At 42.1% G+C, this 27,397-nt stretch overlaps 1 protein-coding gene across 5 annotated transcripts in view; it reads left to right on the top strand.

The window, feature by feature from the left end:
* Positions 1 to 9,103: 9,103 nt before the first annotated feature.
* Positions 9,104 to 27,397, top strand: part of SLAMF7 (SLAM family member 7) — a 35,628-nt gene continuing 17,334 nt past the window's right edge. For 4 of the 5 annotated variants that reach the window (XM_069480349.1, XM_069480348.1, XM_069480347.1 and 1 more), the window contains exon 1: positions 23,497 to 23,561. Coding sequence is in view for 1 of the 5 variants with exons in the window: in XM_069480344.1 (XP_069336445.1) it covers positions 23,510 to 23,561 (52 nt within the window). In the remaining 4 variants the exon portion in view is untranslated. Of the gene's footprint in view, positions 9,307 to 23,405; positions 23,562 to 27,397 lie in introns of those variants that run through there. The other variant, XM_069480344.1, reaches the window with a different exon arrangement.

Raw genomic sequence — 27,397 nt, 5'->3', positions numbered from 1 at the left:
CAGTTTTAGGCTTTTCCCACTGTTTGGTTATTGTTTGCATGATTAGTGGGTAGACTGAATGCTACCCAAATAGGTGTGTGGACACTACAGCAGTGGTAAAGAAATGAGTACCTGAGACTATTCCTTGTTTTGGTATTCCTTTATGGATTGAGTCAGATCAAGGGACTCATTTTACAGCAGAAAGAAACCACTTGCTTGCAAAGGCTTGAGGGTACTTATTCAAATTTCATATCCCATATCATCCCCAATCTTCAGGGCAAGTGGAATGTAAAAATCTGGAAATAAAAATGATTTTGGAAAAATACTATCAAAATACTGGACTTAAATGGTCAGAAGCATTACCTTTGGCTCTTATAAAACTCCAGAATACTCCAAACAAGAGACATGGATTAACCCCTTTTGAAATAGTGTTCTGTCACTCCATGTCTACTGACACCTAAAACATCTATTCCTGGGCTGGCTGAACACTATGGGGATTTAAGTGAACAATTTTATACCAATATGCTTGGAGAATATCATTGACAGGTGGAAGGAGCATGACCTCTACCAACTGACAAGCCTTGCCACCCTTTTTGACCAAAAGATCATGTGTACATCAAAGTTTTTGGAAGAAGACATGCACTGTCACCTTGTTGGGAAGGCCCTTATGAAGTACTATTAACCACCTACACCACCATCAAAATAAAAGAAAATCTTCCTAGATTCATGAGAGCCCCACAAGCTACACCGAGACAATTGGAGGCTGACCCCTATAGGTGGCCTGAAAGTAAGGAGTTCTAGGGCCAGTTCCCAGGCCCTGAAGCAGACATCTTCATGAAGTAGACAGCTTTTTCCCAAGATTGAAAATCAAGAAACCCTATTTTTTTCCTAAAAACTGCCTTTTCCCCATTTTTTGCCTTTCTACCCCCTCCCCCAATAAAAGGGTCTTTTTTAAACATTTCTTTTAAGCCTTCCCCTTCAAGCATTGCATATTGGAAGCTGAATGGAGATTACCTCAACCTATCCCATTCTCCATTTAATCTTCTACTATGAATCTTCTTTCAAACTGTGCCTTGCTCTTTCTAACCCTTACTCTTTCTCCACCAGGTCAGGCACAGACCCAGCATCTCTTTGCTTCAGTCTTTCAAGCCCTGGCCACACTAACTAATCAGTCTAATTGCTGGTTATGCCAGCATCTATATCATATGAAGGAATCTGAACTCATTTTGTTTCTGCCAATGAGTACCTGGTGGAACCCATCTGGAAGATGGATGTGTGACAGGATGTGGCATCCACAACCAGAAAAAAAAATCATGCTGCTGTTGGCAAGTCAACTGGACATAAAAAAAACCTCTGTGAAAGTTCAAGAACTGTCTTTTGTTCAGGTAAAGTCATTAGAAAGAATTTTTATCTTTTCTGGGTTGACATACTAGGGCAATATTGCAATCAAATGTTATGGCTTCATGCCACAGATGACATTCTTACACCTCTTAGATGGTGCTGACATTAACCCTCATGATGTCAACGCTTTTTAAATCACGAGATGTTGTGGACAGCTGACAAGCCAGGCCTGTGTAACTTGGGGTAGCTGACTTGTTTCCCTTATGCAGTTGCCAGATACTAAAGATTATATATGGACAGACCAAAAGTCTGGACTAACTTGGTTAGGTGACAAAAACCAAGCCCTATAACTGCCAGAACCGAAGCACTTTTATATCAAATATTTTGCAACCTGTTCTGTTCCCACAGACTGGCAGGGACACATAGAAACTTGAGATGTGGAAGAAAATGCACAGCAAACTCCAGGCTGGGAGGCCACGGGTTCCAACCTGACTCTATCTGTAAATAACACTGGTCTTTTTATTGTATGTAGTAATAAAGTGTACAAGTGATTCCCACCTAAATGGTCAGGATGCTGCAGACTTGGTTATCTGACACCCTCTGTTATCAGATATTACACTTTAAATGTCAGCCAAGCTACAAACTTGGGTACTTTCACTCATAAAGAGGTACCACCCAAACTTACCAGACGTGATATTATTAAAAAAAACACTTGTATATCACAATTCTTAGTTCTTTTTGGTGCTTAAGATTCTTTTCCTGACATTTGGAACTCATGAGATTGAAAAGACCGTCTTGAATCTCTCCATAGTAGTAGAACAAGAGTTCAATATCACTATGCAAGCATTGGGAGCACTTCACTTACAAGTCAACAGCCCAGCCTCAGTTGTGTTTGAAAACTGCCACATCCTGGATGCCCTGACAGTCCAACAGGGAGGAACTTGTGTGATTATTGGGGGAAAATGCTGTTTCTACATAAACCACTCAGGGCAAGTAGAGACGATATTTTATACCTCTTAAAAGACAAGCTAAATATTCTCCATCAGATTAATGAAGACCACTTCCCAAGAATGGGAGACTGATGTAACGGGGTGTGGGGAAATGTGCTTAGATCTGTTCTTTTCTGCTCGCTGAATCTCATTTTAATCTATGTTCTTATCTCCCTTTTCAGATCTCTTGTTACTTGATTAGTAACCAGATCTCTCTCTCTGCAGCCACCAACTCCACTTTTACTGCGTGAAAGAAAGTTCTAGGGAAGTACCAGACAGTGGAAATGAAGGAGCTCAGGAAATTTCATCCAAAAATATGACTCCAAGAGTATTTTGATTTAAAGGCCCATAGAGATCAATAGGTCCTTAGAAGGGGCTTTCCCTCTACCTGCATAACCAGAGGGACCCATCAAAGAACAATTGACTTTCCTTCTTCTTATTAATCTGCCTTAATTGTGAGCTGATTTTTCAGCAAACTTTTGGGGGAAAGGGGAAATTTCCCCCTTACCCTCACAGTACTGACTTTCTCGGGAGAAGGTGCAAAGGGAATGGCTGCTGGGGGTGTAGGAATAAATGGGATGAGAAAGAGTTTGAGGCTTTTTTAGAAAGGGAAGGCAGGATGAATGGAGGACAGGGCCTGAGGGAAGGGAGGGCAAATCTGTGGATGGCAGGCTCCCCTCTGAGGAGTGGAGCCAGGATCGGTGCAAGCAGCCCAGTGGGGCCTATGGTTGAATTCCCTGGATACATCATGTTAGGCTTCCAGGAGCCTGGAGGAGGCATGGAACAGGACTACCCAAGAATGAGCTTTCCTGGTGACAAGGGACACCTTGACACTCAGATTTTGATCATCAGTGCTTTCAAGAACAAAAATTTTTTGATGAGTGTGATGTGCACTGTCTAGGGAATGGACACGCTTGAAGCTCAGACTCAGGGGGATGGGGGGGCATGGGCAAAATATATAACCTGAACTTTTGTACCCCCATAATAAGCTGAAATAAAAAAAAAAAGAACAAAAATTTTTTATCAAAAGGGGGAAATGAGGAAAGAAAAGAGCTTTTACCTGAGAAATACAAGCTCTTTCAAATTAGCAGGCCAAAGGAGCATTAAAGGGAGATGGCAGTTGAGTCCCACTCCCCCTCTTTGAGCTCTGAGTTCACCTCTTGAAACTGCTTGCTATTGCCACAGTAGCTGTGAATTAGCTTAACAGTGCTGTGCCAGACACTATCACCCAATAGCTTAACCAAGTAGGGCCAATCACTGATCAAGGTTATTTCTGTGAACCAATGAAAATTCTGGACAAAAAACTTTTGTATCAGCCCATTCCCTGTCCCCCTTTTTTGCCTTTAAAAATCTGCTTGTAACAAAAGCCAAACAGAGCTCATATCCAGGGTTAGTTGGGTCTGAGTCTTCTGGGCAGCTGTTCTCACTTTGGCTCAAGTAAACTCTTTTTGAATGTTTATTTTATTTTTATTTTTGTGGCAGCTGATTCACCAGGGACCTTCCAGGATGGAGGAGATGGAGCAGCGGTTGTGGGACCTCAAGTAAACTCTTTAAATCATATTTTGTGCCTCAGTCTCTTCCTTGTAGGTTGATAACTAAACAGAATCCCTTATAATTCACAAAGGTCTGCTTATATGTGGTGAATTGATATCTATGTGATGTGGTCTGGTGCTGAAACAAAGAAATGGAAGATAAACTTCAACTAAGGAATCTTGCGCCTTCCCCATGGTGGCAGCAGACACTGATGTATTGTTAGTGCCCGTTCTGAGGTGCAGAGCTGACTACTTAGGCCTCTGAGCAGATTCTAAAACAAGTCTGAGAGAAGTGACAGATAAAGGCTCAGAAACCACGGCCGGCCGGGCTGTGGGTGAATCAGTGGGTCTTGCACCATAGCCCTGGGTGCGGAAGTCCCTGAGGTCTAAGCATGACTAGAGGTGGTGCTGCGAAGACTCCAGAAGGTAAGGTACAGGTCAACAAACCTCATCACGTGAATCAAAATACCATCTCCTTTCACTATCTAATCTGGTGGGCACTCAACCTACTGCCTGCCTTTGACAAGGTGATGGTAATGACAGAAGCTATTATTTTCTGATTATCTACTGCGGGGAGCGTAGTTCTGATCTGATCTCTAAGTTGACTACGCCAGTTTGCAGGGAGTTAGCTACGCTCCCTGCAAAGAGGTTTTTTCTTCCGATCAGGTCTCTCAGGCAGGGGTCATCGCAAAGGATGAAAAATATAGTAGGAAACAGAAATAAAAGATAAAGTAATGGCAATAATAATACACAGAGCCAAAGATATAGTTTATAAAGTAAAAGTTTATGAAAATAGATAAAGGAGGGTATCCAGATCGAAATATTTTACCCGCATACAATATCTCCCCGACTGAAACTCCACACAGGTATTATATAGGGTACATACAGGCTTCCCCGTTGCCAAGGGCAACGGGATTTGCATACTAACAGGCAGTTTGCTTTAGGGTCAAAGTCTCCTAAAAGGCTACTACAGATCTTTTAACTAACTCTAACTAGGGGAACAATGAGTTATAAAATCGTCTTGGGGTAAACTTCTAAGTTTTATGATAAGGCTATTACTTTAGCAACAAACAGAGACATCTTGGCTCTGGTGATTGTGTTCTTGGAGACAGAGATGATCCCAGAAGTCAACATGGGCTGTGCTTTGTGTTAATTACTTTAACCTCATGATTCCATCTGGGCCCGGCTTGGGCATTAGCATATCTATCTGATTAGCTCTCATCTCCGGGGTCCACCTGTCAGCAGCACCGGCAACCTTTGGTCCTAAGGGAGGCCTGCCTTGTCCTTCAAAACAGGTGAGAACCAAAGGCCCAGTTTACAGCTGTCTCCTTGAGATGCAGCTTCTACTGACCAGCAAGATGCCCTCCTGAGACGAGGCAGCTTTTGAACTAACACATTTATCTTTTCCTTAAGGCAAAGCCTTATTTGACTTCTGAAATCAAATCTTGTCTCCAGAAATACAGGGGGCATTTCTATAATTCAGTATTCTTAGGCTCAACAATCTACTAAGTCAGATACTTTCCAGGACCTTTACCTACAATATCTCCTTTAATCCTCCAATGTCCTCATGAAGATACTTATAAACACTACTCCCATTTTACAGAAGAGAAAACTGAGGTTCAGAGAAGTCAAATAGCTTACCCAATTACTTAGCTAATTAGAGCCACAGTGAAAATTCAAATCCACATCTGTCTGATGCTAGAGCCAGCATGCCTAACTACCGTGCACACAACCTCTGGGCTTACCAAGGTCCCAGGCATCAAGAAGTCTGCAGTGTGCCTACAGGAAATGGAGAACACATGAGAAACAATATGAGAGTCCCTCAGTAGCCTAAAAATGTTCTAGGAGGAGTACGGTATTGAGCTGAGGACACGAGAAGATAGACACCTTGGTCTGTCTACAAGCAGGGCCTTGAATTCCATAATGCACACAGCTTTGGAAGTGCATGAAGAGTTAGAGAAAGCCAAGCCATTCCAATAAATTTTCTTCAAGACAATGAGAACAAAGATGGGAACAAGATCTATCTCCCAGGAGATACAATGGATGCAAACAGATAGCTAGGATGCAGAAAAGATACCTGCCCCCTCCGAGCTCCAGATTCTAGAGGGCAAGGATAGGAGAAAATGGAGGTTGAAGAGCCCAAGCAGAAGAGTGCAGTCCTCCTGTCAGGAGTCTTCAAAAGGGCTGCTGCCCAGTGTTTTTGTGGAAGCATTTTCAACCCCACTAGGACTAGGGCCATTACTATTGCTGGCTGGCCTTTCACTGGTTCCAGCAGGGGGCAGTACAACACTGACTGGTAGGCTCCAGCTGAGAGGATATTGCCCAGGGGAAATGAAATAACAAGTGGACCCAGGACAGTGTCCTGGAGTAACTCTAACATTTGAGAGGCAGCAGAAGAAAGGAATCCTGAAGAGGAAAATGAGAAGGATCAGTCAGAAAGAAGTCTAAGAGAAGGTGATTTCTCAAAAAACAAGGGAAAAAATTTCAAAACTCTATCCAGTTTAGCAAAAAATATGTCCACTGCATTTAGCAATCGTGTGGTCATTAGTAACCTTGACCCCAAAGACAGCCATTTTAGTGGAGGCAGAAGCCAGATTCTCCTTTCTTCTTCTTTTCTTTCTCCTCCCTACTTCCCTTCTTCTCTCCCTATTGGGTATCTCTTGAGCTGCATCTGGAAATATAGAAATAAAAGTCTCAGTACTGCTCCTAAAGCAGCTCAGAGTCTCGTGGGGGAAACAGAGAAGCAAAACTGGTTGTGAAATGAGGAACTGTGGGGTCATGTGGAAAGACACCTAATGCAAACCATGTATGACTAGGCTGCTGAGAAACAAGTGAGTAGGTGTGGCCCCTCTGAAGAGCAAGGGAGCGTAGTACACCAAGAAGATGAACATGTTAAAACCTTTTTTAACACATGAGAAAAATCAAATAACAATAAAGGGTAAAGACTTATTATTATTTTATCCATTACTACCCAAAGAACTTGGCCAGTTAAGGAAAATGAGGATATTTTAGTGTGGCTGAAATAAAGAAAAGACTGGATAAGGAAACCAGGTCCAGATCACTAAAGTTTTAGTGTGCATGGTGAAGAGTTTAGATTATTATTATTATTTTTTTTTTTTTTTTTGAGACAGAGTCTCACTCTGTTGCCCGGACTAGAGTGCCGTGGCGTCAGCCTAGCTCACAGCAACCTCAAACTCCTGGGCTCAAGTGATCCTCCTGCCTCAGCCTCTGGAGTAGCTGGGACTACAAGCATGTGCCACCATGCCTGGCTAATTTTTTCTATATATTTTTAGTTGGCCAGCTAATTTCTTTCTATTTTTAGTAGAGACGGGGTCTTGCTCTTGCTCAAGCTGGTCTCTAGCTCCTGAGCTCAAAGGATCCACCCACCTCAGCCTCCCAGAGTGCTAGGATTACAGGCGTGAGCCACTGCGCCCAGCCAAGAGTTTAGATTTTATCCTGAAGGTTTGTGAGGGAAGCTAACTACAGGGTTTTGAGCCAACGAATGACATACTCCAATCCACATATCAGAAAGAACACTCTGATAAAGAGGAAAGTGAGACTAGAAGCAAGGAGACATCTAAGGTGAGGAAGGCAGCTAAGCAATAGCGAAGGCCTCAGCTGAGGCAGGGCTGGTGGTATGAAGGGAGCGGGGCAGAAGGAGCAGAGCTTGATACCTGCTTGCATATGAGGGTAGAGGCAGAGGGAAGAGGAGGAGTCTGCTTCCTGGCTTGGGTGATCAAATCAGCGGATAGGATAAATTGGGACATCAGAGATGATAAGGTCAGTTTGGATATGTTAGGATTGAGATGTCTAAGATGCAGGTGAATACATGTTACCTGGGGCTCCAGAGAGATCTGAGCAACATGTCAGATATTTGAATAATCGGCACACAAATTATGGCTGGAGTCAGACCATGTCCATGTGTGCTCATCAGAAGGGACATGTAAAGTGAAAGGAGGTTGAGGGGGGAATCAATCCCCTGATAATACCAGTGTTTTAAGGATGGCAAAGCAGGAGCCCTATGTAAATGGGAATGACAAAGATTTACTAGAAAAGCAGAAAGAAAATTAGGGCATTTATAGGAAATGAGAGAATTTGAAGAAGTGGGATGTTAACAATGTTAAATGCTGCAGAAATGAAATATAATAAGTTTATGGAGATGAGTCCATTGCCAAGTATATGAACAGGAAATTTATAGAGTAAGAATAAGAAAACAATCAATAAACATGAAAAATGCTCACTTATACTGGGAATCAGGGAAATGCCAATTAAACAAATAATGATAATGTTGCCTATAAAATTAAAAAAAAATTTAATTGATAAGATTCCAGTGATGACAAAAGTAGAGAGAACCAGACACTCATACTATTGATGGGAGTACAAACTGTTACACTCACGTTGGAGGAAAATTTAGTGTCATCTATCAAAATTTCAACTGTATAATACCTTTGGTACTTTGTTTTATTTGTAATTATATACAAACATACTGACACAATTGCACACACAACAATATTCATTATAGTTTAATTTATAATAACAGAAGTTGGAAGTAACCTACCAATATCAGTCAATAGGAAGTTAGATTAATAAATTTTGCTATAAAAATACTGTGGAACGTTGTGGAGCTGTAATACAGAACGAGACAGAACAGATTGTATTGATTTTAGATCAATTTCAGATTCCTTTTGGGATTTTACAGGAATTTTCAATTCCTTTAGAGGAATAATATATTGCTGAGGAAAAAATGATAGACAAATATATATAATAGACTTTTTGTTAAAATCTGTGTGTGGAGAAGGTTGTGTATAATATGGTTGTATGTGCATATAAAACAATCCAAGAGAATTTATATAAAACTCAAAACAAGCGTCTAACTTGGGATGGGGTGGAGAGTTTAGATAGAGATTTTGCCCTTTATTGTTATTAGATGATTTTTACAATAATTATGTGTTTTTATTTTCATCTGTCACTACATGTTCAAAAGGAATAAAATTTCCATTGGATTTAATAAATCATCAATTTTGAATGGATCATGGGAGAAAACATCAGTTTGCACTGAGTTGAGAAATAAATGTGAAGAAGTAGAATGGGAGTCTAAAGTTTTAGAAAGAGGCGAATAGTGTGAATAAGAGGCAAAAGCAACTTCTGGACTGGCCAAGGCTCATGGTCCCCGACTCCTCCCACATCTGGCATTGACATCCCACCACTGCCCCTGCCACCCCATGCCCAAGAGCAAGGTTCACAGTGTGCTAAAGCTGACAAAGCCAAGGCAGACCACAGAGAAGGACCACAGTTTATCTGCTGAGCCCCCTCCTGCAAAGCCAGAAAGCAGGCCTAAAAAGCCTCCAAAAAGAAAAGAGAGAAGATACCTAAAAAAGGGAAAAAGGAGAAATGACCCCATAAAGAAAGGAGATACCCAATAGACCAGGCACAGAAGGCTGAAAGTGCTGAAGACGTCACATGAGGTCTGTGTATTTTGGATACTTGGGTACTTCTATAACTGTATTATTTGAAATTCTATTTTTTCATCAAGTGTTATAAAATGTAGCTTTGGTTGACTTTGTTTTACAGTTATGTTATTATAGAATGCTTCATTGTTGTTTTGGAGAAAGGGGAAAATGTCACCAATAGAATGTCTCAGAAGCAGCTGGGGAAAACAAACAACTTTTCCTTCCAGTTTTTTAAAAGAATTTTTGGTTTATAAGAGAAGGGCTTCCCTAATGTTAACATGTACCAGTCATTCTGCAAGAAAGTCTTGTTGTGTAGGGAAACTAAAATTTGCTTTTATGTTCTTCTCTTCCTTAAACCCAAATATACCCTTCCAAATTAAATGTATTGGACACCAGAGTAAGGCAAACCGGACCTCCCAGTGACAAAATTGAAATAGCATCACTCAAGCTTTGGTTTCCTTTTTAGATTTGGAGATTGAGAATTCTGTAGTTTTTGTTTTGTTTTATCACAATTCGGTTTGATCCATGAAATGTTAATAAACTAATTGAAATGTCAACCCTTACTTGTAAACCAGGATTTCTCACACTATTATTGACATTCTGGGTTGCACGATTCTTAATTCTTTGTTGTGGGGGCTATTCTGTGCATTGCAGAATGTTGGCAGCATTCCTGGCCTCTACCCATTATGTGGCAGTGGCACGTCCTGGCCCCAGTTGTGACAACCAAAATGTCTCCAGACATTGCCAAATGTCCCTTGAGGGGCAAAATCACTCTCAGTTGAGGATCATGGCACTAAACTCCCTGTTTAGAATATCAAAGACATCGCTGGTTTTTTTGGTGACTTTTTATTTTTTGTGTCCAAAGAGGAGGGGAGGTTAAAGTTGTTATATACTGTTATTGATGATCTGCCCATGTCGTGCTTAAAATACCATGGCTGTTTAAGAAAATTATATTTAATAAAGCTGGTTGCAGTTTTAAAACATTGATGATTAAGGAGAGGAGAGCAATGGTGGTAACTGGAAGCTGTGGAGAAAGAGGAAGAGGTGGTGAAAACCTTATCACTGGCCCCTGGGGTGGTTTTGATTATTTCTAAGATGGAGGAGGTACTTGAAAACATGTGCAGACCAGAGAAGAGTCAACAGAGAAGACAGAGCTGAAAATAATGAAAAGTAAGGGGATAATTGGTGGGACACATTTTTTTTAAGAGACAAGACCAGTGGTCTCCATAGCACCAGTGGACAAGTGTCACTAAGATTGGGTGACAATACATGCAGGTCTATAGGTTGGGGACCACATCTGATATTACCTTGGCACATGGAACACAGGAGCTTAGTTTATCTGCCATAAGATGGAGTAGAGCCAGTGCAACTGGCAGAAAACGGTGACTATTGAAATGGCCATTCTGGGGAATTGGAAAGAGAGCTAACGAAGAAGGTAGCAGTAAGGATGTTTTGGGCCCAGCTGAAGTTGGAGCCCATGAATCAAGCACCAGTCCATCTAGTGATGAGTTCCCCAGTAGAACACAGTGTGCTGGAGGGAGCTCACAGCAACCCTTCCCTACTGGGGCTCTAGCAGTTTACTCTAAGGACACAGTGTGAATTGGGTCAACAGTTCCAGACACTGATGGAACCACATCAGCCAGACTATGGCGATGTCTTCACAGACAAAGTACAAAGGGAGCCTGAATGGAGGCAAACATGCCGTTGGTTTTTCCTTTTGTGTGGCCAGAGTGCCATCTGAGTCTTAGTGCTCTTTCTTAGAAGACACCCTACCCCACATGACTTCGTTGCCTTTCTCTTCTTGGCTCATCCTTTACTTTCCTTCTGTTCAGATTGGATAAAACCTCCAGTGTATTTTGGCCATCTGACCACCACTTGTGTATTTACATATATAGATAGATACTTTGCAACTGGCATTTATTCTGGTCACTTTTTTCAGTAACTGGAAGAACAAATATAATTTTAGGTCTCATCCTGCCCAATGAACATACCTGAAGCATAGAAAAGCCCAGAATCCACTGGAGAATGATCATCCTGTGGATGTGGCCAGATGTGATAATGCCTTTTCCCAGGATGGAAGTTAAATTACCCCTGGGAATCGGCTCTATGAGAGTATTCTTTGAGTACATTCCTTCATACTTGAAGAACCCGAAAACCATTCAGAATCAGTTCATTCACAAGGTCCAGCCCACTGCATGCGCCTGAATTAAAAATGGGACAATATATTAGCATTGAGTGCATGCATGCTCTGTGTAGCACATCTGACGACCTTCTGAGAACTGGAAGTCAGGCTGATACAGTCTAACACCATCTACAACATTTTCTACAGGAAAATGTTCTGAATGCCAAACAATCAGTATTACCCAGGCTGCTTAGGAGGCTGTGGAAGGCCTTTGAGAGGATAAAGCTGGCTCTGCAGTGGGAGCTAAAGCCACGTTCTAGGAGATTATGCAGCAGGCGCGACGAGGAGACAGTGAGAGAGGCCCAGATGTGAGTGCTGTGTACCGTCAGTGCTCCAGATAACCCGTTCCAAACTCAGTGCCACCTTCTTCAGTGCTGCCAAGAATTCTTTCACTTGTTTTTGGTCAGCTCCCCTACCCTATCCTCAGAAATGGCTACAGGCCTTCACACACACCGTCGAGCAGCCCATCACAACTCATCGCCCTTTCTAAGTTGATGATCCTGCCTACTCCACAGATATGACTGAGGCATCAATCATAAAAGTCAGTCAACTGTCTGCCCTGCAGAAAAATAGGTCTAGGTAGGCCACCTTAACCTTGCTTCCACCCGTTTCAGAAAAAAGTAGTGTCTGTCTATGGCGGTAGCCATAAGGATGTTTAGCTCACTCTCATTTTTAAAGAGAAACAAAATCCTTCTTGAGTCGATTCTCCTCTCCTTCCTGCAGAAATCTGGTTCTTTGAAAGAAGAGTCTGCAGTCACTGTCTCTGTCCCTTCCTCTCCCATCCAGGACAGACAGGCAGCTCTGCCCTCCCTGAGCCACCAAAGCTATGACCCAGTGCCAAATCCAATGGCCATTTTTAGCCCTCATCTTCCCTGGCTGCCCCTCAACATTTGACCCATTTATCATTCCTTCCGTAGCACTGTATACTCTCTTGTTCTCCATGACACGACTCCTATTTTCTTTCTCCTGCTCTGATTCTATTTCTTGTGTTCATTCTTTTTATTTGTATTTCCCCAAATCATGTTTTTTGCCCTTTTTTCTTCTCACACATAAGTAAACCTAAATGGTTTACTGTTTCTCTGTGGCTTAATCTATACCGTATCATGTTATTCATGAAGGAATTTTTCTAATATCAAGAAGATAAAGTTGATATATATAGATAGATAAATAGATATATATAGATACACACACACGCATATACATAAATACAAGCACTTGACTTATCAGTCTAAATATGCATTGAGTCTATCTATTAATATTCCATTCAGTTATTGCCCTAACAACTACAGCTTCACAAGGATGGCATATTTTTTGTACATCTGAGAATGCTGGGTTTTTCTTTCCCCTTGTACAATATAACAACTAGAAATGGCTATAGATTTTTGGGTCATAATCTACTCCCTCTCTAATCCTATTGATATTATTTTCTGACCCTTTTGAGACATAAAGTAAAACTTCCAGGCCTGGCCTTGCCGGTGGTGCTCCCTTACCCAGCTCTCTGGCTGTGCGGCTCACCACCACTCACCTCCTGGATGTGGTACTCCATCACGGGAGAGTGAGCCTGGAGGCTGTCCTCACTCACCTTCACTCCCGTCTGATCTGGACAAATTTATCTCTCTAACAAGCAAGCTGACCCAAAGATGGCTTCCTTCCACGTCACCAACACTTGTCCAGGTTTCCATTTATTTCATATTTCCATGGTCTCTTCCATGGAAATAAGGAGGGGTGTGGTTAGATGCAGGACTCACATTACTAGCCACCATTTGGCTAAAAAAACTTGTATTTACACTTTAAACTTGATCCCTGTGCTACAATCTGAATGTTTGTGTCTCCCCAAATTCATAGGTTGAAATCCTAACTCACAAGGTAATGACATTAGGAGGTGAAACCTTTGGGGGGTCATGAGGGTGGAGCCTTCATGAATGGGATTAGTGCCCTTATTAAAGAGCACTAATAGAAAAGAGAGCTTCCTCCTCACCCCTTCCACTGTACGAGGACACAGTGAGAAGGTGCCATCTACGTGCCAGGAAGCAGACCTCACCAGACACTGAATCTGATGGAACCTTGATCTTGGACTTCCCAGCCTCCAGAACTGTGTGAAATAGACTTCTGTTGTCTTTAAGCCACCCAGTCTACAGTATTTTGTTACAGCAGCCGGATGAACTAAGATACCCTATTTCTGTCTTTTTCTTCAATTCAGTTAACTATTGGAGGGAGGGTATTTTACCAACCCTTTTAAAGATCCTGTGTTGTAAAGAATTTAACCTCATCCAAAGAGAGGTCTGGCCTTTGCCCTTGGCTTCTAGGCGGTAATCTCTAAGCCCATGGAATGTCATGCCTGATGGGAATGTCTTTGTTTGCCAGGGAGCCTTGTACTAGCCAGATGGTAACCATGAGATTTAGGGTGGGGGTTTTGGGTCACACAGTATCAGCTCAGCCTCCTGAAGGGCTGAAAACTGAGATCAGCCAGATGGGCAATTAACCATGCCTACATGAGGGAATTCTAATTCTGACTCTGGACACTAAAGCTTTGATGAGCTTTCCTGATTGGCAACACTCCATGTGTATTGTCACATATCATTGCCGGCAAGAGTTAACACTGTCCGTGACTCCATGGGCAGAGGACAACTGGAAACTCTGTGTTTGTAACCCACCTGGACTCTGTTTCTCTGTCTCTTCCCTTGGCTGGTTTTAATCTGTACCCTTTTCCTGTAAGTAGCTGTATGAGCATAGCAGCTTCCCATGAATTCTGTGAGTCTTTCTAGTGAGTTATAAAACTTGATTTTAGTTTTGGGAAGTTCCTGAACTTGCAAATTAATGTCAGAAGTGAGGGAGTTCTTGGGAAGGTCCCCTAATTTTGCTATTGGCTAAACTTCACAGACTCTTCCTGGAGGTTGAGGAAGTATAGAAAGAGGTGATGTCACCTCCTCCCCTTTGGGATCTTACAAAATTGCAGCCACACTCGATCGTCAGAGGCAGGGGTTCCTAACAAGGGAGTTAAAACTCTTGACTTCTCTGTGGTGGTGGCAATGTATTATAAGAGATTAACATTCACAGATATTGCACTATTCTCTTGGTCACACTCCACCACCTCCAATATTTGACCAGAAATGTTTATAACTCTGACTGTGCTGTTAAATTCTCAGGAAGTAAATTCCTTGCATGTTCCAGTAAAAATACCATCTCCCTTTTGTGTTGGTCTTTAGCATCATGCCTTACAACTTAGTTCTTGTAGCAGTTTGTACCCTACTTCAGACTACTTCAGACCACTTTGCATGACTTTCTAAACACAATTTTCTGTCTTACAGACATTACCATATCAGTTGACAAACAAAATACATTGTTCAAGATTAGATGGCATACCTTTACAGGGTGTGCAGCACACCAGGGATATAGCACACTCATTGAGAACAACTACTCTGTTAGAGGCACAGAGTCTTCTTCACCTTCAGTCCTCACTGGAGGACTTGGGATGAAAAATGTGGATCATAGAGCAGATGTAACTTAAGGAAGGGTCAGAAAGAGGGGGAATAACAGCTAGAGGTGTACAGGGCATAAGCATACCCAGAGAAGGGGAAACATCAGGAAGTAAGGACATGTGTAAGAGGAGAACTTGCAAAAAAGCTAAAATAGGTAATGGAGCAGGGTAATGGGGGTATTTAAGATTACATTGGCTGTTGTACTTGTTGAGTCCTTTCTAAGAGTCCATCCTACCCAGCAATGTCCAGGAGGTCATGTGCTTCCCATCCCTGGAGGATTTCAAGTAGAACAAGAAGGCCACTCAGAGGGGATGTGGTGGATAAGATTTGTGTGTCTTCTAAGACTGAATTTTTCTGTACATTCACTAATATTCCTACATGGTTTTTTGCATGAGTTTCCACTACAGTGGGCTGCATTCACTTGCCTGGTTTAGCTGTGGAGTCACTTCAGTCTGTTAGTCACAGCAGGTCAGGGGCACGTAACAGGAGGTTCTCTCAACATGCTTTCCATTCCTAGTATTAATTCGGTATCATTTTCAGCTTAATGTGCTAACATAGCCTGTCTTTTTATATCATATTATAGTGTTTTATATCAAAACCACCCTTAACTTCCACAAAATAGCCCCGAAACTGCTTTGTAAATCTGTTTATACTGATTTGCACAGCTACTGAGCAACTGACAAAATGTTGAGTCTCTACCAAGCTCCCCCCGCCTTTTTTCGAGAAATGTTTATATTATGTCTAGTCTACAATGGGTGGTGTGAACCTCATGGAAGCAGAACTAGGTGCAGCAGGCATCTTTGTGTCTGTCATCTCCTCCACACCTTCGCTAAGCCTGGCACATGGCACAAACACACCTGAGTCAGCAGAGGGAAGCAAGGAGACAGGGTATCTGAGGTGTAGTGTCTGTAAAGGGTGCTGGGGCCCACCCGAAGGGACCAAGTGGCTTGTCTGCAGTGGGAGAAAGCTAGAACATCAACACTGAAGACAGAGGGCAAGAGGAGAGATGGCCCAGGCATGTGGCTCACCAACATTCCTCACTGAAGACTGGGACTGGGACTTCATCTATTTATTCCTGGCACCTAACCCCAGGCCTGGCCCTTTATAAATCATCAGAAATGAATTATTCATTTTTAAATCATTATTTAAATGAATTAATTAAAATAATAGCTAATGTTTACTGAAGGCTTACTAGGAGGTAGCCCCTTATGCTATTTTAGTATGGATTATCTCATTGAATACTTAACAATCTTGTGGACTAGGAACTATGGTCATTCCCATTTCCCAAATGAGAAAACTGAGACATAGAGCAATAAAATCACCTTGCCCAAGGCCAAACAAAGAGTTAGGGACTGAACCAGAACTCAAGTCTGGGCAGTGTGGCTGAAGCATCCACGTGCTTACCCATGTACCATGCAACACAGCCAGAGTGAGAGAGGGAGGGGCAGGGAGTCAGCTGCTAAGTCAGGGACTGGAGCCCAGGGGAGCAGTGAGCAGGAGGGCTGTGTGTGAGGAACGAAGAGTACAGACAGTCCTTGTTATATGGATTGACAGTGAGTGCACTGGACATTTCTTCAGCACTCCTGCCTTCTTTCTGCCCCATCTTCTCAAAGGGTTTAAACAAAGAGATTTCAGAAAAGGCTTGTTTTCTCCTCCAACCAAATATGAAATGATCATATGTTAAAGCAGGAGGTTTGGAGGTTAGACCCAAAGAAGAACCATGTTCTGCAATATGTAGTGGAAGATCAGCAGGGAAGGAGGCTGGGATCAGCCTTGCCTGAAGAGATCCTACATTCCAGTCCTTCGGGGTTGGGGCGTTCTGCTGTGCAGGCATAAGACCTGGAATATCTGCGGCTCCTCCGCTCTTTTTTTCCTCTGTCCTACTTTTCTCATTTCAGAAGCTGTGAAACTGAGCTAGGACCAGCTTAGAGCTCTAGATGCATAGGTAAATCCCCAAATCCAAGGAAACCTCCATGGTGAAACACGGGACAGCTATAGCAGGACCATGTCCTTCCACTGTCGCCTCCTGTGCAGCATAGTCACTGTAGTATTTCTCCTCAGAGTTACAAAGTGCTTTCCCATCCTTTCTACAGTTTTGCCCCAACAACCCATGAGGTGGGTGAGAGAAGGCAGTTTTATTTTAATTTCACAGATGAAGAGACCTGTAGTGGCAGATCCTACATTAGAACTGCTCTGTGCTCTAAAAGCCGCCTGGACTCTACCCATCTCAGAACTCTCTCTGCAGTGTAATTGCTGCTTTATGTGTGCCTCTCCCCCGACAGACCATGGGGTTTTTTGTAGGCAAACAAATGTCTTTCAACTGCGTTTTCAACACATGACACAGTGGATGATGCCAGGGGCGTTAATAACGAAAGAGGGGCGCCAAGGTTTCAGTCCAGGGCGCTCCGCCATAGTACTTGAGATAGATCTTTGGGTGTCTGGGGTCAGCATCTGGGGTGTAGTCACACCAGGCACTGTCCTTGACACTAGGAAGGGGTAACCATCCTTCTCAGAGCTCCCCTCCCCAAAGGAGATGCCGCGTGATTGGTGGCGCCCAGAGTGACTGAAGGAGCGTGAAAACCGGAATGCACAACAGAGATGTGAGATCTCTCACATGATTCTCCCACCTCTGCCCACTCAGAGGTGACTTGCAGAAACCTGGGACAGTTTCAGGAAAGCACAGATGCAAACTCATAGCCTGCTGACCTCGACAGGATATGACGATCGGCACAGTGGGCAGGAGCGGAACCAAAGCTCACAGAGGAAAGGACCGCGCTCCAGCCCCCGACGCCAGCGCGCGTTTCAGTGTGCACCTCCGCCAACAGGAGTGTGGGCTCTGCGGCTGTGATGCCGAAAAGCCACCGACCCAGGAGAAGGCAGCACTTTCATCAAGCCTGTAGCTGGTTTCTATGAAGTCCCAAGCATTAAATTATGAAAATTATGTGCATTCCCAGGAACGTTTTAACACTAATATAAGTATTTCACGGTGAATTGGAAGAAGTATTCAAGATGTCCAAGAATTTGGTTAATGATTAGAATACATTAGTGAGTAAGGTATCCAAATGTCCCTGTATTTTTTTTAGCTTAAAGTTCTCTATTTTATTTTTTTTAATGGCATGCTTAGTTACTTTTCAAAGAAAGATTTTAGGTGATAATTGAGTGCAAAAGCACATCCATAAGAAGGTAACTGCTATGTTTGCTATATGATCAGTTTTGCATAGCATGATCTAATTACAGGTGTTTTTTTAAAAAACAAGTAACAGATGAAATGCTATTACTAAAACTACATTAGTTGTAACAGTACTGAAATAATGGTTTAAATAAGCAACAACAGTCTCAATTTGAGATGACACAAATTCCCCACCGCCACCTCCCCCCCAACCTGCCCTGGAAATAAAAACATTCTGTTCTTTGTAATTTTCTCTCAACCCTGTGGAGTTTCTGAATTTTCCCCCACATTCTGCTCTGCCACCATACCAATCTCACAGATTTCACAGGTCCTGAGGGCCTGAGAAATCTCACCCTCCTATGTTCCCAATTTTCTTCTCCAAATAGAAAGAAGGAAATCTTGAATATCATTCATAATTACTCAATTTTTATTGCTCAGGACATCCATTTATTCATTCGACATATGTATTGAGGGTCTGCTATGTACTAGGCACTGTTGTAGTTACTAGGGATAGGGCAGTGAACAGAGCGGACTAAGTCCGCTTCTGATGCTCCTTAGATTTTTAGGGGGGTAGATTCTAAGAAAAAAAAATAACAAAGCAGGGTAAAGGAATAGAGAGTAAAAGACCAGGGATGCTTTATAGACGAGTGTCTCTGATAGGTGACACTGACTAGGTCCTAAGGAAGAGATAGTCATGTGACTATCAGGGGGAAGGACTCTTCTCTTGTGCAAAGGCCTTAAGGTGAACTTGTGCTTGGGGTATTAAAGAACAGTGATATGGTTAGTGTGATGGTCATGGAACAGGCCAGGGGAAGGAGATAGGAGATGACATCAGAAAGGTAACCAAGAACCATTAGGAAGGGCCTAGGAGGCCCAGGGAAGGACTTTGGATTTTGTTCTATATGGTATGGGAGACAGCTGGCAAGCAGAGAAATAACACGATCTGATTTATGTGTTAAAAGCATCACTTTAGTAGCCTGTGAAGAATAGATCATGGAGGACCAAGGTATAACCAAGAAGATTAGTTAAGTGGCTGTTGCAATAGTACAGGTGAGAGGTGGAAGGGCTGAGGGTGGTGAAGGTGATGAAAGATGATAGGATTCTGAGTATTCTTTCCAAGGCAGAGCCAATAGAATTTGCTCATGGATGGATATGAGGTATGGCAGAATGGAGTCAAGGATAATTATAATTGTCTAACCTAAAAACTGAATGATTAGAAGTATAATTTACTGAGATGAAAAAGGTGGAGCAGGAAGTACAGGATAAGGAAGCAAAAGTTTGATTTGGCACATGAGATGTTTTAGATGCCTGTTAAATATACAAATAGAGATGCTGAGTAGATGGCTGGATATATAAGGCTTGAATTCACAAAGAGGTCAGAGTCAGAAATAAAATGGGATATGTCAAATCAAGAGACTGAATGAGATCACTTAAGGAATTGGGGTAGATAAAGAAATAGGTGAGTCTAAGGACTGAACCCAGAGACATTTCAATATGTGTAGATGGATGAGAGAGATTTGTAGCAGCAAGCAGGGGAGAATGAAAAGCCTGGGAAGGAGAAAACCAAGCAAGTGGAGTCCCAGGGGCCATAATGTCTCAAGAAAGAAGGAATGATTAACTACAAAATGTTGCTGATAAAATTTTACTTTACAAAGCCAACTCCTTTCTCTTTCTTTTTCAGCATAGGTTTCTTTTTCAGTTCCTCTCCAGATGTTTCTTGGTGGGGTGCCCCTGGGTTTTTTACTATTCTCATTTTAACCCATTCAATCCCCTTCCCATACCATGATAGATAGTTTTCTTCCATATCTTCCCAGAAGCCTTAGCTTGGTCATTTTCAGGAACAAGGAAAACTATGACATGAAACACAGGAATGAAATTGTTTGAATGAGAATGAAACATCTGCTCCAAAACCACCTCTAGGTCAGTTTCTACAGAACAGCTCCTGTTCATCCTCATTTTGTTTGTCAAGAATTTTAGAAATCAAAGTCACAATATTTTTTTTTTTGAGACAGAGTCTCACTTTGTTGCCCAGGCTAGAGTGAGTGCCGTGGCGTCAGCTTAGCTCACAGCAACCTCAGACTCCTCGGCTTAAGCGATCCTACTGCCTCAGCCTCCCGAGTAGCTGGGACTACAGGCATGTGCCACTATGCCCGGCTAATTTTTCTATATATATTTTTAGTTGTCCATATAATTTCTTTCTATTTTTAGTAGAGACGGGGTCTCACTCTTGCTCAGGCTGGTCTCGAACTCCTGACCTTGAGCGATCCACCCGCCTCGGCCTCCCAGAGTGCTAGGATTACAGGCGTGAGCCACCGCGCCCGGCCCAAAGTCACAATATTTTAAAACTGCTGTTTCTACTGTTGTCACATTTGTACTAGTATGGTACACAAATGGGTGATACTTCATAATGGAAAATCACTGGGTTTGAAGTCACAGTATTTGGGTTCCTGTCCCCGCTCTGTTACTAAGATGCTGTATAACCTTGGGGAAAACGTCTCTCTGGCTCTTAATTGAACTAGCTCAAGATTAGTAAACAAGTTGTCAACCTGTGACTCAAGTAATAAAAAAAATCTTGTATATAATTATGGTTGTTTGCTAGAATCCTTGCTCATTCTCTGCTTAATTCTCATAGTTTGTTTGCAGATTCCTTTGGATTTTCTATGTCCACAGTCATATGATCTGAAAATAATAATTTACCTCTTCCTTTATAATTCACATACACCTTATATACTTTTCTTGTCTTATTGCTTTGGTCAAGACACTAATTCACTAATCAATGAATATATCAGTGACTGGAGAAATTTTTGTCCCATTTCTGACATTGACAATATTGCTTCTAAAGGTTCAGCATTATGTCTAATGTTTGCTGTAGTTTCCTACAAATTTTTAAAGTTATGAGTGTGTATTGAATTTTATAAATTTTTTACCATATCTTCTGAGGCAATCATATGTCATGCTGCATTTAATCAATGTGATGAATTACACTGATAAATTTTTATAATATTGGCTCATTCTCACATTCCTGGGATAAGTGCCATTTGGTCATGGTGTGTTTTTAATACACTGATGGTTTTGATTTGCTAATGTTTCATTTAGGATCTTTGCAACTATCTTCATATGTGATACTGGTCTATAACTTTCTTTTCCTATTTTTGCATGATTTTGGTATCAAGGTTCCTGTGGACACATATGCCCTTCCTTCTTATGTGCTGTGGGTTTCTGCATCTTTTCTTACTCACAGAAATTGTTATCTTAATTTCAACCAAGGCCATACACCTTAATACATTTAAAAATGTTTCATCTATCATTGCTGTGTTTTTCAAGTTAGAGGATGGAAGAGTCCACATGGATTCACTTTGCAAATTCATAAGAAGCCATTTTTAAAGATTTCATGATTATTTCAATGGGTCATGGGAGAGTAAGGATATAAAATCACATAATCATACTTCTCATTCCAGACAAGATGGAGTAAGCACATTTTTCTCTATTTTTGCCACTAAGTACAGATAAAAATTCTGGCTATTACATATAAAACACAAATACAAGAAGATTATTAAGGGTGGAGAGAAGGACTGGCTAGGTATTTCTGGACCCTTGGAATGACATGGCAGTGAGTTCTCTGGGTTTTCTTTTTGTCTCCTATATATTATGGTCTGTGTGCTAGATAAGACTTTAACCTTGAAATGCCAATCCCAAGAAAAGCCTGCTTTCTCTTGCCAAAGGACTGGAAAAGGGGCAGTCTAGCAAGATATAATCCTTTAGTCAATATCCACTCTGTTCTAACCAAACACCATAGGAAAAATATGGGACCTCCCACCCCACAACCTATGGCCAAGTGGAAAACCTGGACTTCCACCCTCTCTTGGCAGTAAGGAATCATCCCTCTTTCCTCCTTCTCCACTGGGGTGACATCAGAAGAGGCTGAGTGGAGAGACTGAACCTCCACTCCCTTCCTGCACTAATGAAGTACTCCTCCCTTTCCTTGCTTTGGGTGATGTCAGAGAAAGTTAAATGGAAAGTCTTGGCCAAAGCCATAATTCAGAAAACTCAAGAGGAAAAGAAAATCTATTATATCTTCTCATATTTTTACTCTTTCCATGATTATTTCTTCATTCCTAAAATTCCAAGTTTCCTTCTTTAATTATTTCTTTCTGTTTTAAGATACTCTTTTAGCCATTCTTTCAGGATAAGTCTGCTAGTAACAAATTCTCTTAATTTTCCTTCACCTGAGAATATCTTGATTTTACCTTTATTCCTAGTTATAGAATTCTAGGCTAACAGTTATCTTCTCTTAGCAACTGAAAAGTATCATGACACTCTTTCTGCCCTTAATGGTTTCTATGAGAAATCAGTAGTCATTCAAATTGTTTTCTCCTGTAGGCAATGTGTCATTTTTCTCTGTCTTTAGTTTACAGAAGTTTGATTATAAATATGTCTTGGTGTGAATTTCTTTGGGTTTCTCCTGTAGGGGTCAGGGGAAATTTGCCCTTTCCCCCAAAAAGACCAACTCACAATTAAGGCAGATTAATAAAAGAAAAGTTTATTTACCATGCACATGGAGAGAATCACAGAGTGATTGGGATCAATATCCCAATGAAGTTCAGATATTTTTATAGATGCCTTTTAGAGGCGAAGGGGGGAAAATGAGAAGTATAGGTAATTCTATTTAGGGGAGATAAACAGTTGCTAGGGAGGATGAATGGATGGGAGAAAAAGATTGACTTATAAATTAATCTGAGAGACAGGTATTATGTTTTAAACGATTCAGGACAGGTCAGGTTGAATTCTGCAATATACTGAGATAACAGGGAGAGAAAGAGAAGTAAATTGCCCCCTTAGATCTTTTGATCAGTTCAGTTGATTTATGCAGCTAGAAGGAAAGACTCTTCTAAAGGCCTGTCAATCCCTGTCAAGAGCCACTGCACCCTGCCCTTATTTGCATTATTTTCTTAGTGATTTCTTGTTGTTAGTCATTTGGATATCCTTTTTTTATGAAGTGTCTATTTGAGTCTCTTGATCACTGGGTTGTCTGCTTAATTCTTATTGATTTGTAGGACTCCTTTTTATATTTTAGATAGAAGACCCTTGAGGGATATATGCATTGCAAATGCCTTCTTTCACTCTGTGGCCTTTTTTTTTCTCATAGTGGTTTCTTGTGATTAAAACAAGTTCTTGACTCCACTTGCTCAAGACTTCTTTGACTCCACTTGCTCAAGACTTCTTTGGCATGGCTCCACGCCATTCAAATTTGGCTCAGAATAAACTTCTTTAAATTATTTTACAGAGTTTGGCTTCTTTTCTATTGCAAAGATTGGCATCCAGACATGAGGCTCAGAGAAGACTCAGAACCCCCGGAAAAGTAGCTTGAACTGGGTGCCAGGTACCATCATGGCCCCCTTTGGGAGCCCCCTGACTCTGAGCTTTTCCTTGGGCAGAACTGGTAAGTCCTCCTGAGCTCCGGACCTCCCATTTTTGGTTGGTGGTCCTGATTTATTCTGAGTTGGTTCTTTCCATGGGAATTTGTTGCGTGGGATCCTAATTGTGATTTGGAGGTGCAGTCTAAAGGGTCTTCTCCATTGCCTTTTCATCCTAAAATTAATCTCAGTAGGCTTTTTTTGCAAAAGAGGAAACTGAACTGTCTTATTTGTAGATAAATGAGAGACTGAGTCCCTCAGCTCTGAAGAGAAAGGGCATGATAATCCTCCTAGCTGAAAGGCATACCTGGGTGACCGGGGGCCTGAGTGGGAGTTGCCTGGGGTGATTCCCCGTGGCATGAGTGGCCCTATAAGGAATCCCCCAACAAAATTAATTAAAAGAAGGCTTGTCCAGGAGCTGATCACTCAGCATTTTGAGCCCTCTTGGAGGTACTAGACCCCCAAAGAGAGAAACTGCGACATGTAAGAGGGTGGGACCAACTTGTAAGGCTGGTGGCAGGCACCCCTCCCTTCCCTAATGAAAAAAGAGGAGGCTCCTCCTGTCCCTCGGTGCCCACCCCAAAACTGAAACAAAGAAATTCCTTACTCCTGGTGCCGACATCTCCTGGCCGAAGAAGCTCCCATCGCCCAACCCTAAGGACATATATAAACCCACTCAGACTTCTGTGCCACGCGACTTCCCGGGTCTCTCTCTCATGGGGCCGTGAACTTCGCCCGGGAGCGCCCTAATAAAGCCTCGTTGCTTTCCCCTTTTCAATTTTGTTTGTCTTTCTTTCTCTGGCGCCGGCTACTTCAAAGAAACCCAGGGAATCGCATGGCACAGAAGTTTGAGTGGGTTTATATATGTCCTTAGGGTTGGGGGATGGGAGCTTCTTCAGCCAGGAGTTGTCGGCGCCAGGAGTAAGGAATTTCTTTGTTTCAGTTTTAGGGTGGGCACCGAGGGACAGGAGGAGCCTCCCCTTTTTTCATTAGGGAAGGGAGGGGTGCCTGCCACCAGCCTTACACAACTCATGGGTGAAACATTGAGAAGCCCCCACCCACAATCAGCACACTCTGATCCACTACAATAAACTCTAGACTACAGTTCAGTTGCTTCTTTTAAAGAAAAATGGGAAAAATGGGAAATAAATCCTTTAAAAATGAGGAAAGAAAGGAGAACGACCCCCTTCGGGCTCTAAGTTGGTTTATGGCACCTCTACTTGCAAGTATTTTTGTAAATGGAAAGGGTCAAAGTCATACCAGGTTTTCTTGGGCTCCAGATGGTTATAGCCAATTCCTGCGCACAAGTTTTTAGTAAAGGGCAAATTACATCAAGGAAAATTCAGAGCTCAAATGGTAGACCTGCCACTATAGAGTTAAAATGTCTCTCAAGCTACTTCTTCTTTTCTCTCCTGGCTACTCTAAAACCTGCTGACTGGCTAAAGGATGATCTGTCCAAAATATAAATCCTGACACAAGGGAACAGGTACCTACTGCCAGTACATGGAGGCAGTAGTGTACTGTATTTAGTACATAAATGCTAAAGTTTGATATTTCATATTAGAAAAGGAAAAACTGAGAACCTCTTGGCTTAAAAACTACAAGCTCCCAGCCCCATATTAAAGTCTGATGTAAACACACTCAATGAATCATTCCAGAGGTTGAACAACACATTTTTCCAAGACTCAGGGAACACAGTGGTCTGCACAGGGTCTCGTGTTTGCACAGGCTACCCAGTAATGCCATATGGTTTATTTTGGTAGGCAGGATCCCTGCAGATAAAAGAAAATCTAAATTTAATTGATTGTAATTGAGTTCCACTGTTGAATAGGCTCAACTAGGGGAAATGATGAAATACCTACTAGAAAATGTGAAAGAGATGGGTGAGTGTGAAGGGTTTAGTTAGGTATGTGGCGCGTGTGAGATCACGGCAAGCACGCACTCATGTTCCAGTAGCAGGAAGTGGTGAGCAGTGGGTATTGGCAGTGGACTTGGGTCTCCTCTGGTACAGAAGATGAAGGTCAGCCCAGACTGACTTTGCACAGGTCTTGGTTAAGATCATCAGTGTCGCTTCTGATCTACCTACATTAGGCAGAACAAAGTTCACCAGACGTTACTCTGGTCAACTAACCAGATAGTTGTTGAAGGATCCCAACTGTGCCTCCTGCCACAGGACAGCCAGCAAGGTCTGTGCTAAGCCTTAGCCTGCTGGGCTATGAGCTCCCTGCAGGCTCCTCTTCTCCAGAGCCAGGACAACCCACTGGGCTGTCCTGAATTCGGCTTGTATGTGCCAGCAGGCTGTTGCTCCTGTGACTCTTGCAATAAAACTCCACTGAAGACCAGCAATGAGCCAAGTACTGTGCTAGCCATTGAGGATAGAGTTCTCAGCTACTTCATGATTCTTCTCTTCGGAAAATCTTCTCATAAATAATTTTTGAAATGGCATTTTAAATTGCTGAGAGCATTACCATAAATCAGTTCTCCATTTCTGCATTAACTTTATTTGTTGGAAAGAAATTATTGTGCTAATGAACCAAAGTAAGCTATTAAGTTAGGTGAATTTACCTTCTCTGGACACATTGGGGTCTGGTGGGGAAAAACCATGTTCTTTGGCCCAGAGTGGGCTGACAAGATTGCTGCCTTACTTACACTGACTCAATCCTGAGACCTCAGGAATCAGTAAATCCCACTGACTGCAGTGACAGTTGATAATCGATCAGAAACATTCCATTTTCTCCTAGAGAAAATCCCTGATGGCATTATCATTCCTTAAGGACAATGAGATGTTACCTAAAACCTAAAGCCACTTGATGGAAGATTTAGCTCTGATATGCCACCAGCCCAGTGATGAGAGTTGAATGAGTATTGTCCTTTGGCATGGCTTCTACATCAGAGCAAATGACTTCTTGGAGGAGAGAAGCTAAGCTCCAGACAAGAGTGCTCTTAGCCCCCGGGGAAGGGCCGACAGATACGCAGGCCATGGGCACAGGGCTGCACACAGTCCTGTTGGCATCTGCATGGGAGGCCTTCTAGAGATGTAATGTGAGAAGCTAGGACTCGTGGCCCTGAGTGCCTTGCATACACGAGATGCTCAGTAGTACTAAAAGCACATGAACAAGTACGGGGGAAATCATACCTACTGGAATAAAGAGTAACATTCATAGCTTTTCTTTTAGCTGCTATTTTATAACATTACTCTGTATTGCCACATTATGTGTATTTCAGAAGTCTGCACGTATGAAATTGTATCTCACTTTTGTCTTTTAAAGCTTAAAAAAGATATTGGCTCTTAATTCATGTTAATCACCTGAACACCGAATGAATTTTTGAAATAAATGTTTTACCAGCAAAAAATAAATAAATAAATAAAACCTGCTGCTAACTTTTTCTGCCGATGTTGAGATAAACTCATTGTTTATGATATCTCCATTTGAAAGGCTACCTGGAGGTCTCACAGCCAGTTCCAGCTAAAATGTAAACATTGAAAAAAACTCATTTTAAACTGAAGGGAAAAAAGGGTAAAAGGTTTTTTAAAATTGAACTTCCATGGAAACTGCTTTACCCAAAACTTTGATCGTCAGGCATAATTAGGTTACCGAACAGGGCAACTAAAATTTTGCCATGTGAACAAGTGCCAGTTTTGCCAGAAGAAATTTGGATCCGGTTGTCTTTTACAAACTGGGTCATGACAAGTTTTAGGTGGATAACAAGTTTCCCTGGTATCTCCAGGATTTAAAGCTATTGCATCCCACCGGGCCCAACCTTTTGTTCACTGCCAATGCCTTGTTACTAAGGCTGCAAATATCCTCCCTCTAGGCCTAGGGACTATGGCAGAAGAGGGGATGTGTGAGATTATAAAGGC

Source organism: Eulemur rufifrons, chromosome 8, assembly GCF_041146395.1.
Source record: "Eulemur rufifrons isolate Redbay chromosome 8, OSU_ERuf_1, whole genome shotgun sequence".
Lineage (NCBI taxonomy): Eukaryota > Metazoa > Chordata > Mammalia > Primates > Lemuridae > Eulemur > Eulemur rufifrons.
The sequence above is the reverse complement of the archived record's forward strand: the minus strand, read 5'-3'. Positions and strand labels throughout refer to the sequence as shown.